The sequence below is a fragment of the Pararge aegeria genome, chromosome Z (genome assembly GCF_905163445.1).
Source record: "Pararge aegeria chromosome Z, ilParAegt1.1, whole genome shotgun sequence".
NCBI lineage: Eukaryota > Metazoa > Arthropoda > Insecta > Lepidoptera > Nymphalidae > Pararge > Pararge aegeria.
Genome location: NC_053208.1, coordinates 3,365,399 through 3,380,469, shown reverse-complemented (window position 1 = coordinate 3,380,469; position 15,071 = coordinate 3,365,399). Strand labels below are relative to the sequence as shown.

At 35.4% G+C, this 15,071-nt stretch overlaps 1 protein-coding gene across 1 annotated transcript in view; it reads right to left on the bottom strand.

The window, feature by feature from the left end:
- Positions 1–1,337: 1,337 nt before the first annotated feature.
- LOC120636353 overlaps positions 1,338–15,071 on the bottom strand; it is a 143,762-nt gene continuing 130,028 nt past the window's right edge. Inside the window, exon 9 of the mRNA XM_039907801.1 lies at positions 1,338–1,402. Coding sequence (XP_039763735.1) covers positions 1,338–1,402 — 65 coding nt within the window. The remainder of the gene's footprint in view (positions 1,403–15,071) is intronic.

Below are 15,071 nucleotides of genomic sequence, written 5' to 3'. Positions count from 1 at the left end.
GTGAAATAATTTAAAACTAGCTCTACCCTGCCACGCTTCGCTGTGGCACATTGTGATTGAATGGTTGAGAAAAATAGATAAAAACAATGCTTGATGCGTATTATTATGCTAAAATTTCAGCTCGATCGGTGCAGAACTTTTTGGGTTTTCGAAAAGTGAATTAATTTTAACCATAGATAAATACTACGTGTTTATATTCTAATAGCTGCTGTCTGTGACTTCGCTCGCGTTTGTTTTGGATTTCTCGTTAGCGCCGTTATCTATCTATCTAAATATCTTTTGCTTAACACCAGTATGCCATGTATCTTTATCCTTCCTTACTTTCGTTCTTCCTTACTTAGTTTACCGGGTGCCAGGATTACATTAATTACAGATATAAATCCATATTCTTGTAAGTGTTAAGTAATACGTAAGCAATAAAAATCCATACTCCGTCAAAATAATTATGTACAGATATTTTTACAGATGTGCTACGACTATTTTGCTTACAAATAGCCCTATATTTGTAAGCTTATCCTTACCGAAGTAATTGTACTATGTACTACTATTTTGGTAAGCGAAAAATTTATAGATACTATGGTGAATTTTAATTGTATGATTACTTACAGATATAGTTCCTTACCGTGGTACCGGTCACATTTATTAGAGATAGAGATCCTTACCGTGGTAAGTACAAAGTTAGGCTACATATATTATTCTTCTATACTTTTATTATTCAGCCATTTTTGTTTAATTATCTTTACACGGGCGCTAGGATTATTTTGTTAACAAATATAGTTCCTTACCGTGGAAAGTTTTTATAAATAAAAAAAGTATGGCTACAACGTCAATTTTGGTAAGAAATGGAAATCCATGCTCCGTCTATTTATTTTTGTGAAGGTTTTTTTACAGTGGGTTGCTTAGAGAGATCCTTGCCGTGGCAAGTACAAAGTTAGGGTACTACGATTATTTATTAAGCGATAAAAATCTATACTTTTTGTTATCGACCATTTATTTTTGTTTAAATATTTTTAAAGGATCTAGGATTATTGTGCTACGAGATATGAATCCTTAAAATGGTAAGTAATGGGTATTACGATTATTTTGATAAGCGACAGAAATCTATGCAGTGCTGGGATTATTTTGCTTGCAGATTGGAATCCTTACCCTGGTAAGTTTTTTGCTTTGGTATGCATAAAGAAGGGATTCTGATTATTACACGCATAGATAGGGCTACAACCCCTTTACAGATAAGAGTCTTTCGTTTGGTCAGCGGGCGTTACACCGGCGGCGGACATTTTGCGTCGTTCAATGCGAGCGCGTGACACCGGCCGGTAGTACTGCTCGCTTCGCCGCCGTCAGCGTTCCGGCACCTGCTGATCCGACTCCAACTCCATCCACAGCGAACTCATCACCGGAGAATCTGTATAAAAAAACACATCATCATCATCTTGACTATAAAACCACACAAACCCACAGGGCACGGGTCATCTCTTAGGCCCCACCACTTCATACGCCATTGAAAACATCATGGAGAACTCTCTGGCATGCAAGTTGCCTCAAGATGTTTTGCTTCACCGTTAAAGGCAAAAAACGCCGGAGATAGCGCTCGGTTCCACGATAACGAATGGGAAACCGAAATATCATCACTTTTTCGCATTTCTATATTATAATGTGAAAGTACAAAAGCCATACCTCTAATCAGCCTGCACCGGAAAGCTAAATGACTTATGTCTTTATCATGATAGTGATAATTAGCCATGGTGGAAGCCTTCCATAAACAAAAAATAGAACCAAAATCAACCATTAACCATGTCCCATGGTAGGCATGCGCTTCCTTTCTCATAGCTGAAAAATAATTGGAGCAATCACCCACTACGCTGCTCCAATCCGGGTTGGCGGCCGGGTACTACACCGTTAGGTATATAATATGTTAATATAATATAAATCCTTTTTCATCTTTTTGTACACGCTTCACCCGAAACTCGACGATGTTTTTTGGTACAAAGCAAGAATTTAAGATACATTTTACCTCAATGTGAGACATAGTTTCCACGGGAATTTGTCGTATAACGAATAATTGCAGGTATCTGTCCCTTGATTTAGTCGTGTATTAAATAAAAAAGGTCAAAGGTAAAGTAAAATTATTTAAAATAAATATATAATGAACATAAAACAAAAATAAATCTTTTGTATCGCAAATATATCACATAATAATATAATAACAAATAAATCAACTAAAAAACAATTATATCTAAGTTATAATAGCCAAATGTCAACTGCTCATAACCTTCTACAAAATATTGCTTTTCCCGAAGCCGCGCCTTTAATGGTTGAGCTCTCTCGGCAGTTCACCATCAGCTCCTTTATTGTCACGAGCATATATTGTTTACCTACAAGATGCCATAACCGCAAGCCCAACTAGTAAATACTTATTATTGAATAGTTTCGGTGGCAATCCTTGGTTTTGATCAGCAGTATGACGTGACTAAATGGTACGTTTCGAAAAATGCTCAAATCGCTATAGGTGTTCCTATAAGATTTGAAGAGATCCCTTCAATACATCTTCAACAAATTTAAATAGGACGACCTCTGAAGTAGGACAAACAAAAATGAATTATCAAAATCGGTGTAAAATATTGCGGAGTAATCGCGTCACAAATATACACAGAAAAAAAGACATACAGTCGTATTGACGAACGTTCTCTTTTTTTAAGAAAGTAAATATTAAATGGCAGCATGCCGTTTGCTGTGGCGGCATAAGGGTCGATTTTATTGCAAAGGTAATAGACGTTTAAAAAATAACCGACTTAGTGCTAGTCGGACTCTTGCACGAAGGGTTCCGCCCTAAATATTTAATTAAATATTTTTTTAGATATTGTTGTCATAGCGGCAATAAGAATGGATCATCTGTGAAAATTTCAACAGTCTCACTAGCAAGGTTCATGAGTAAAAGCCTTTTGACAGACGGACGGAAAGCGGATTTTTAGTAATAGAGTCCCGTTTTACTCTTTGGATAAAAACCCTAAAATCTGTATTGACGCTACCTCTGTTAATTTTTGATTGATAAAATCACGGTAAAACTCATGTCATTAACCATCTTAATCATCAAAGTTGGATCATCAATTAGAGTGAGATAGTTTCGCAAGTGAGCTAAAACTTTGAGGAGCCATTAAACGACGTGACTTCATAATAAATGAGGGCATTCATTGTTTGCGGCAATATAATAGAATAGAATAGAATAAAAACTTATTTCTAAAGCACCGCTACACTTGAAATTTATCAAGATTTCTATCATTCTTTTATAATAGTGCTATCGAAATCGCTGTTTTAAAGATGTCAGAACTGAAGCAAGTTAAATAGAGGCGTGTAGCTTTGATGCTTTGATTCCTAGCTTTAGTTTTGAGTTATCGAATCTAGTTATGACCATCACCTAACATTAGTAGTAACATGTTATATGCATGAACGCTTCATAAGTGCATGTGATAGGTATATATGAAATAAACGTTTATTAATTTGAAAAAGTTCAAATAATTACAGTTTACATCGGTACATATTTGAAAATTTTATTTATGTCCATAAAAATATAACAAAATTTTAAAAGAAAATGGACTGTAACAAATTTAATATTAGAAATAATAAAAATAAACTCGTTTTGCAGTGTACTAGGATACATCAAATTGGTAATTGATCATGGGAAATTGTATTATTATTATTATTATTATTATTATTATTTAACTCTTTATTTGTACACCACAATGAAATTAGGAAAAAAAAAACAATAGAAATACAAAGACAAAAGTAGAATACAAAAGGCGGCCTTATCGCTTAGTAGCGATCGCTGCCAGGCAACCTTTGGATTAGGACAAGATGAGAGAGAGCGGATAGGTGGTGTGAAATTATTATAAACGTACATTCAAATAGCTAAATACAAATACATAAACAAAATTGCACAAATAAGAAAAATATAATAAATAAATATAAAATAATAAACTAATATATACTCAATCATGCATAAATACTTATGAACATATAGATAATAATAATTTTGTATATTATTTTATAAAAAATTACCGAATGAAATGTTTGAGATGTCTCTCAATAAGTTCGAAGTTTATTAAAAAAGAGAGCGTATAGAAAAATTCTATTATAAAAAGCTTGGGTAGGAATTGTTCTAACTTTATAGCTAAATATGAATAAACTGTGAGATGATAATAGCAAAAAAAAAGATTACCCGGCGTTTGGAACCCTCTTAGCTATAAGTTAAAGTTAGGGAACGTAACTATCACCTCACAATTATGTAAACATATATGTATGAACGCTTCGTCAGTGCCGGTGGTAGGCCTTCATGAATAAAGAATTTTTGAATCGCATCGTGCCATCCGTGGCCAGTATGTAAGTTGAGGTATAAGAAACACAGGGGACGTCTCTAGGTTGACATGTCCGTGCTTTCTAGGTCTCAACATATGGTGTAGCTAGTCTACCAACATTAATTAAGAGCATAAACCCATAACGCTGGCCCAATGAAAATATGACTGTTGAATATTTTTATGAATAATATATATAAATACTTATATTATACAGATAAACACCCAGACACTCAACACTCAGAAAGTAGGGTAGCTGCCAACTGCGCCAGTCGCCCGTAAAAATTAAAGTAAGTATATTGTTACTATATCTGTCTTTTCAATAGAAGTACAAAACACCTTAAACTATGAACTGGGTCCATTTTAAAATTATAGAAGTGAAATTATGTACTTCGCAATATAGCAGGAAAATTGCATAAAATGGCGAATAATCAATACAGCAGAAAAATTGCATAAAATGGAAAAAATCCTCCTCTTATACTGGCTATATTGTAACTTTAGGGTATGCAGTGCTTTTGTGCATGTATGAAGTGCACGCCACTGCGTACCAGCAAAAAAGCTCGTAGTCAAATACAATCTTGACTTCACGAGTCACCTTCATGCCTGAGAGTTCTACATAATGTTCTCAATGTGTGGAGTCTAATCTGCACTGGGCCAGCGTGGTGGACTACGGCCTTAACCTCTTCTCATTGAAGTTGGAGGTCGATGCCCTAAAGTGGGCCGGTATTGGGTTGATGTGATGATGATGAGGATGAATACAAAGAATGAAATATATGATTACAATACATTATACGATGATAAAATCTCAGACAAACAGACGGACAGGTAAGATCGTGTGCTGGGGTTATGGTAACATTTTATACTTAACAGCAAAGCTTCGAGATAAGTTTTAATGCGTGTGTAAATTACAATTCTTTTGGAGAGGCATAATTTGTATGTAAAAGCTTTGATCAAAGTAAAAGTATAGAGGGTAAATGGCACCTGGGTGCCATAGAGAAGAGTTAAAATCTATGCGCGGTAACAATTGTTACAGTAATTTTATACTGTGGGTAAATAATTAAACTTTTGATTACTATACGTTCATATTGGCCAGATATATTATTAAATTAATTAGGATTTTTACAAATACGTTTATAATTATTATTTAATTAATAAAAAGTTTCCAAGAGACAATTAAAATCATATTTGATTAACAACCAATGCTCATGATATTGAGTCGTTGGTATTGGGTATTTCGATACAAAAACCGGGTGCATTTTCGATACACTTTAGTCCTACAAGGACTCGAACGATGCAAAGATACCTTCCGGTGTCTTAATAGTTTATCACAATTTAATTCTAAGAACAATGCGTTAATATAATGCGTTGTTTTTAGATTGTATACGTTGAAACATAAAGCTTCACTGTTTTTAATTATTTCTTGAAATTAATTTAAAAAATGAATTTTTAACTATTTTTTTTTTCAATAGACCCGTAGACTACAGTTAGTAGTTGGCATTTGCATTTAGGCTGGGCATTTACAGTAAGTAATTATGAGCAGTAACAAAACATGAATGAAAATCTGTACTGACGTAACGGTTAAGTCACTCTAGTAATGATGTTTTACAAGTTACGTTTCTAACTACAGGAACGTTTTATTATTACAAAAGCCTAAAGCAGTCCACTGTTGGCTAAAAGCCTCCCCACACGGGACGTTTTGCTTATCGCAGTAAATGGCGGTAGCAGCAAAGAGGACTCTACTGGCCGTTATATCCCCTTAGGGTCCGTTCACACAGACCGGCTCGGAGAGCATCGGCCTGCTTTTTTCTTTTCACACAGACCGGGTCGTATACGCTTGGAATTGGCCGGAGCGGAGCCGCCAACTATTTCACATCGACCGGCTGGAAGAGATCTGAAAGCGGGTGCGGCTGCGCGAGCGAGAAAGAGCACGCAAGCGGAGCCGGTCGGCTCCTTTTATTACTTCACACGAAGCGCGTTCAGGCATTTTTAATGACAAAAAAGGTGCAAATGCAAAAATAAACTTTACTACAATCACTCAAAACACTGTTTCCAACGTGATAAAAATCTGCTCTCCTCTCCGAGCCGGTCTGTGTGAACGGACCCTTAGGCGCCCCATACGATAGTGATGTTGACAAGGGAAGAGGAGTGATGGTGACAACTATATTCTGATCTGCTGTCACCACACGGCACTATACAATATACGGCACGTTTTATAAATGTAATATCTTTTGCCCGCGACTTCGTCTGCGTATGATTTTGTTTTTTGAGGTGGCATTCAATTTAGTTGTGTTCTAAAATAATTTAAACTATTCAGTATCGCTAAGCCTTAAATGAGGGATTTGTTGCTGTCCGCTGAGGAGTTCTGTCCTCAATCTCCAACCACATTCATCAGATCTTCACAAAGTTTGGGCAAAATTAAACACATATTATAACCTCTTTAGTATGTAAAAAAATAATTATTTAAAACGGTTATAATTTGTGGGAGTTGTCGTCAAACACTTTCATCCCCTCTCCCAAAATCTCCCAAAAGAACCGAGCTTAATGTCGGGATAAAAAGTATCCTATATTACTTCTTACACCTTCAAAAATATGTGTACATAGTTTCATGAGGATCGGTTAAGTAGTTTTTGCGTGAAAGCGTAACAAACAAACTTACATTGTCATTTATAATATTAGTAAGTATGTATAAGTAAGTTTATAGTATTGAAGTGTTGATTAAATGTCAGTATACAACTATGTAGCTGTCATGTTTATAAAAACTGTTGATTTACTGAACTTTGCCATTCCAGTCGCTTCCTACAAAACTTGTATGTACGCGAAGGTGCCCTCTATCTTTTCCCATTAGTCTGTGAGAAAAGGATCCACGTCCGATAAGTATGATTTAGCAGTCTCAAACTTTTGTATGACTAACTCGTAGAAGATTTTTTGTAAAGAAGAAGAAATTTGAATAATTTAAACATGTTTAAAGAAAATATTTCGTATTACAAAAGTTAATAAACTCCAATATGCATGCATTGGAAAGGCCCTGTATTTAAACTCAATGTTATTCTTTTTAAAGAGATTTTGGGTTGCGCGATTAAAACTGGAAAACGTTTTTGTGATGAACAATAATGTTTTCCAGTGTCTTGGTATTTATTTATGTATATTAATCATAAAAATATTCATCAGTCATCTTGGTACCCACTATACAAGCTAAGCTTCTTTAGGGCTTCAAGGCGTAGTATATTAATTTATAAAAAAATACAGAGATTAATTTAGGAAGGAAAATAAAATGTTCTTATTAATATAAATAATGGATGGACGTTGGGGTTCCAAGGTGCTGGAATGGCAGCCCCGAACTGGACAGACGACATTAAGCGCGTCGCAGGTAGCCGCTGGATCCAAGCGGCACAGAACTGTGAAATTTGTAACTCCGTACAAAAGACCTATGTCCAGCAGTGAACGTCTATCTGTTGATATGATGATGAATATAAATAATTCCAAAAAAAAATAATCTCTAGTGATAAACTACTAAGACACCGAGGTATCTTTGCATTGTTCGAGTCCACACAGGAGTGAAGTGTATCTTCTTTTTTTTTCGGATGGACACTTTCCGATAACCACCTGAGGGGTTGCTACGGCGTCACCGGGGGAGTGGGGCGAGCGCAAGATCTCGCTATGAGAATAATCCCAGGGCGCGACGACATCGAGGTGGAACTGAAGTGCATCGATAATGCAGTCGTACTTATATCGAAATACCCACCAACTTAATGTCATGAGCATTGGTTGATAATGCAATATAATTTTAATTGTTTCCAGAAAACTATTTATTTTTTTAAATAATAATTATAAAGTTCGTATTTGTAAAAAATTTAAACGATTTAATAAAATATCTGGCCAATATGAATTTATAGTTTTGATAACTAGGTTCAATTATTTATTTACCCACTTATATAAAATTACTGTAACCTCTTTATAGATAACTCTAAGGTATGCAAGTCTCCTCCCGATATTTTTCTTCACAATTAAATTAAGTGAAATTTAAATTTCTCAAATTAAAAGAATATAAATATCATTAGCGGCCCACTACAGGGCACGGGTCTTCTCCCACAATGAGAAGAGGCTAAGCCACCACGCTGGCCCATTGGTGGACTCCACATACCTTTTGAGAACCTTTTGGTGCACTCTCAGGCATGCAGGTTTCCTTATGATGTTTGCCTTCACCGTTGAAGCTAGTGATATTTAAATTGTTTAAAACGCACATAACTTACAAAAGTTAGAGGTGCGTGCTGGGATTCGAACTCGGCCCCCCGAAAGTGAAGTCGAAGTCCTTCCCACTGGGCTATCACCGCTATAGAGTAGATGGTGGTAGAGTCACTACACACAGACAGACTTGACGTTTCAAAAGTGCTTATATTAGGCCTACTTGAAATAAATGAATTTTGAATTTTATAATATATGTGTAAAAAAATCCTTTGAAAGGTAATAAATTTAAAGTGGTAAAGACACTGTAAATCTTTATGTTATCTTATATCTTATACTAATAATATAAAGCTAAAAGTTTGTTTGTATGCCGCTCTAATCTTAAGAACAACAGATTTGATTTGAAAATTTATTTGTATGTTGGATAGACCATTTACCGAGGAAGGCTCTAGGCTATATATCGCGCTTAGACCAATAGAAGAATGTATTAAAACAGGGGTTTTTTTCCTTCGGAGACTTTGGGCTACGAGCGCAGCGAAAACCTTTAAATATTTCTAAAAATTGTTTTCCTTTAAAATATCTAAAAAGTCCGCGACATATGCTCACATATATATTGCACATTTTGAGCATAGTTCCTTTACCTTCCTTTTTATGCGAATCAAATTTTTTTCTAAAATAATGCATTACGCGTTTTTATAAACATGATTTTAATCCTCATCCAAATAAATAAGTTGTTTATCACAAGTATTTAGTTAAAAAGAAAATTGTTCTTTACATCATTCGATTTCATGAATATCTTACGAGATATCGTGGTTATAAAATACCATCGCAATAAAATAGTACTTGAACATTACGGAACGGATGTAATCAGCGAACTACTTCGTTAATCTGTTTTTCCTAAATATAAACGTTCATTAATTTTTAGATAAATAAGTATTGTTTTAGTTTAGTTATTTTTGTTAATTTGCTTAAACTAATATCTTATTATCCTTATCTCATTTAATGAAGTATTTTTTTATCAACTTTAGTGTATTGTTTTTTATTGTTGTATTCTAGTTGTTAAATGTTAATGTTCCGCAGAAACTGAGAAGATTAACTTAAAAATTCGTCTGAATCATTACGTTCCTTTGAACGCCCACCGCTTGCTGATAAAGCTTTACTGGGGTTTATAACCATCCAGACGAATAATTCTTAATTTAACTATCCGGGAAGAGAAGTCGGTACTACAAACCTAAACCTTGAAAAAAAAAAACCTCCTGTAGTAAGAAAATTAATCTTTTGCATTTTAAACAGACAGTACAAACACACACTTTCGCATTCTTTATTTATAAAGTCGGTACTTAGTTTGGTATATAAAGGAAGTGATTCATGCTATGAACACCCCTATTTCAAAAATATTATAAATGGATGATTTTCATGCTGGTACAAAGTCTACGTAGCCTCTTATGCTTTTCGGTGCACACAACGCTAGCGCGATGGAAAGGACAAGTGGCGACATCTAGACGTACGGACGAGAAATTCATCCCGCGAGGGTTGATGTATAATGACTTACGCATATCTTGGCCTCGCCCTAACATAAAATTTACTTAACATTGGGGCGTTTTATGAATATTATTGATAATAATATCTTAATACTATTCACATAATAAACATTATGTTGCAATTTTGATAACCGTAACAACTGTTTAGTACCTGGTACAGTCACAGGGATTTTGGGCATACAATGAACACTCCGTCCTTTTTTTTTTTTTTTATTTCAACTTGAGGCGAACTTGTTAGTATGTGCCTATACTTTAGACTTGATTAAGTAATGCTTATTAAAATTCAGCTTACGTTGCACACAGTGGCGTGCACTTCATATATGCGCAAAAGCACTGCATACCCTAAAATTTGTTATATAACCCGTATAGGAGGAGAATTTTAGCCGTTATATTAAATTTTTCTGCATACCCTGGCAAGGAACCCAATGCACGCCACTGGTTGCACACTACCGTATTTATAGCCAATTTGAGCACAGTTCAAGAAACTTATACACTCGCGTGATAAAATTTAGAGGGCAAAACTTAAGTAAAAGCTTGTAATGACGTTGTTGACATATATTTAAAATTAAATCGAATCTCTAACCTAAGTGTTTCCATAACCAATTTAGCTCGTTTAGGACCCTGGACACTAGTTTTAAAGGTATATTTAATAGCTATTACAAATAATGCTGTGCTGCCATTAGTTACTGTATTGATTTAATGCTACCTCTAAATTATGAGTTCCAGACTCATTTCCAGCCGGCATTCAGTTGTACATTACAATTTATTTAATTATTCATCCAAGATCTTATTGTGCCTATGTAAATAAAGATATGGAACTTAAAGGAATCGAAAAATAAACGCAAGTTATAATTAACAGAATTGTGAGCCTAAAATATTAACCCATTACGGGTGGGTTCATATTATCAACCCGTAATGGGTTCAAACCATATTTCACACCACTGACTTGTATTTAGGGTTGCAGCAGGGTGCAGAATAAAGAGATGTTAAGACTAATATGCTTAGCGTCTTACAATTAATTTCCATAGAAAACGTGGTAAAAAAGCTATCGCATCACAATTCAAAGCTAGTCTCTGGATTAGGTGCGCCGACGTAACTTGAACATGATGCGATACCGCCGCTTTTAGGTTAGCAGGCATACTATGGCTATCCCGTGGATATGCTTACGTAACAACTGTGTAAAATATTTTGTGTAAAGTGTTTTGTTTACCTAATGAATTGCCTTTCACGGTATATTTGTTTTCATTGTGAATATTTTTCTTTCATAGAATAATCTTTTTTTGACATTATCTATACTTAAAATAAAACTTTGACCGGTGTATGCTTTATAATCGATACTGATTGTCTGTCTATCGGACGTAGATGTGCAGACGAAGTTGCGGGTCAGCTAGTTTAAAAATAAACGTGTTGATTAATAACATGACTGACTCTCTAGACTTCTAATCTAGTTACGATATAGTGTAGTAGTGGTTACGATAGTAACATATGCAAATCAAGACATGACGCTATTTTATCGACTGTCACTTATGTCCGCTTGGACATCATTGAGATTAACCGCATGACGTGTGATAATAATCCGGAGCGATACGATTTATATCGTGCGTTATGTGTGCAACGTCACACGTGTGCTTGCATAATTGAGACAGAATTATAGTTTCATTAAGCTCGAGATTTGTCTGACATCGTAATTCGATGATTATCACAATGATAAACTTTCCCAGTTCTTACCGCGGGTGTCGTACGAGGGGACATACCGGAGAGCGGGCAGCAGCGTCCTTTGTGCTACTACTACCATGCTACTACGAATACCAACCCGCCTGCCCAGCGTGGTGATTATGGGCAAATCCTCCAGTTGGGAGAGGCCTTTAGTCCAGCAGTGGACTGTAATAAGCTGTTGATGATGATGAAGCTGGCTTCAAAGCAACCGTCTTCATCTCTCGCGAGATGGAATTATTAGTGTTAAATTGTCGATGTTAGAAACGAGAAATTGATTTGCAGCAGTTGTATTCCGTTTTCTTCTGGGTACGGTACAACAACTTAAGTAAGAAAAAATAATTTATACCTAACTAGCGGACCCCAGCGCCATCTGTCGGGCTGATTTGCATACCAAAAATTCATTCAAATCGGTCCAGCCGTTTAGTTCAGTGACATACACACGCACACAAGAAATATATATAAACATTTTTATGGAATAGTTGAGAAATGAGAAACAAAACAAAGAATACATAACATATAAGTTAAATTTTGCAATATTTGTGAATATACAATTTTTTGTTTTACCACTGTCTGCGCAGATATAAAGACTCACGGATATGTGACTGATGCAAAAAATAGATAAAAACAATCCTTGATGCGGATTATATATTATGCTAAAATTTCAGCTCGATCGGTGCTGAACTTTTTGAGTTTTTGAAGCGTACACAAACCAACATAACATTTTTATATTTATGGATACAGATCTTTTTTATAACAGTTACTTATAACATAATATACAGATTTCAGGGATGCTGTGATAGCTCATTGGGTAAGACTACGGCTTCAATTTCGGGGGGCCGAGTTTGAATCCCAGCACCTCTAACTTTTGTAAGTTATGTGCGTCTTAACCAATTAAATATCACTTACTTCAACGGTGAAGAAAAACATCGCGAGGAAACCTGCATGCCTGAAACCTGCCTGCTTCTCTATAACGTTCTCAAAGGTGTGGAGTCCACCAATCCGCACTGGGCCAGCGTGGTGGACTGCGGCCTTAACCCCTTCTCGTTGTGGAAAGAGCTACGTGCTCCGTAGTGGGAAAGCAATGGTTTGGTATGATGATGACAAGTAGGATGCCAAACTTTACAACCTCTAAATGTACAATACAACAGTAATAATGCTCTTACTCTTATGGTTAAAGGCCTGTTGTTTATGATCATAGCACGAAAGTCCATTCAAGGTCGCACAAAAGGGAAATATAAATAGAACGAATAGGGGTGCGAAGGTCAAAGTGCCGCGCATGTATTGTCATTTATCCTCATGCAACGGCTGTGAACCGGAGTGGGTGTCGAATATAATAGACCGTAGTCCGTACGTTATTTGCGTATTCGTAGGCTTACAGAAAAATCCTATTATAATGTAAACGTTAAAAAAAGCTTGGATGTGAATTGCTCTAAAATCATAGCTTAATATGAATTTAGTGTGAGATGGTGATAACAAAATATTACTCGGCTAAGTTTGTTGTGAGCTTGTAGAACAGCGCGCGTTTGGAACCCTCGTAGCTTTAGGTTTAAGTTGGCAAACGAAGTAAAATGGTGAGACACCATTCCTTTCCAATTATGAACATATTTGTATGAATCATGCACTTATGCATGTGATAGGAGGACCTTTTTTTTTTTTGGTTCTATTATTTTTACACGCTTTATTAATATAACCATCACTACCACGTAAGTGCTATATCTATATGAGAAACTGCGGCCAGGTAAGCTGAAAGGATATTTTTTATCAAACCTAGGTCATCTTTATTCAGTGCTTTTATGAGATAAATAGTATTCTATATTTAAACTAGCTGTCCCGGCGAACGTAACGTGGATCATTTTTTTTTTAACAATGTTATATTTTAAAACTAGATATCCTATTCCGGTCTAAGAGAAATCCAAAAAATCAAATATCATAAAATTTGGTCCAGACGTTCTTGAGTTATAAATGGTGTAACTAACACAACTTCCTTTTATATATATATAGATATACATGTAAGACACTATTTATACAGGTTTAAATAAAAAATTACCAAAAAGATCTCGGCACTGTAGCTTCTGCCATTAAAACAAACATTATTTGTTCTATGACTATGTAAAATTCAGTATTAATTTATTTCATACAAAATAATTAATAAATCATGTTATTTCTGAAAAGTGACATTACGCTGTGTAAAAAGTGGATATCCCTACACCAAATCAAATGTAAACAACTACACAGATGTAAAAGAAAAAAATTATATTTAAAACATGTCTGATACTTGAAGATGGGCTTAATGTACGTTAACGTCGTCAGGAATGAAACATTTTTTTTTTAAACTCTTGATCCGAAGGGATTCAGATTATAGGTACGGGGGAAGACGGAAGCTGGAAGGCGTTCCAGACCTTAGCGGATACTCCCACTATAGCTCTCTCCATCACCCGCTGAGTGACTCTAAGCCTTCTTATGACGCCCATAAATAAATAGTGAGTAATATACATTGGTAATATATTTATAACGACTTAACTCACGCTTACTGTGTGTGAAAGCCCCGTAATTAATCGAGGCGTTGGTATTACGAAAAATTCAACTTCAGGGAATGGCCGATCCAATTACTAATTATACTGGGAGATTGCTGCTGCCGAGCTGAGTGCAGTAGGTGAAGGTTCGTATAAAGCCATATTTAAAAACATTTTCACTTTTATAATAGCTCTGACAGCTTTTTTCTTGTACAAGTTAGCCCTCGACTGTTATCTCACGTTTAGTAACAATACAAAGGTAATTAGATTCTGATCATTGTGGTCAATTAATTCAATTTGAAAATGTGAAGAAAAAAGTCTCCAAACATAAAATTACTTTTGTACCAGTGACATCAAACCGCATAGAGAAAATGAGAACTAGCCTCGTCAAAGACCTCCCGTTCTTACAATCGGGGACAAGTCCGAATGAGATGTACAGCTGTTTTTTCAACACGTTTCAACGACTATTTAATTCTATATTCACTAGTAAGTCGGTTGTGGTGACTGATGCTTTAGTTTTTAGTGAGTGGGCATCAATTGAACTGCATAAGAGTAGGCGAACTTTATGCAGAACGTCAATACAATACTGATGCTGAGTTTAGAGATTGTGTTAAATTATGTTCCAGTAGTTTCAAACGCGATTGCTTCTTGGAAAAGTCCCGATACATACAGAATAAAATAAAAAATAGCAATAACGTAATCAAAACTACTTGGAAAATAATTAATGAGGAGACGGGAAGAGTACCACCGCGGCATAATAACTTTAAACTTAA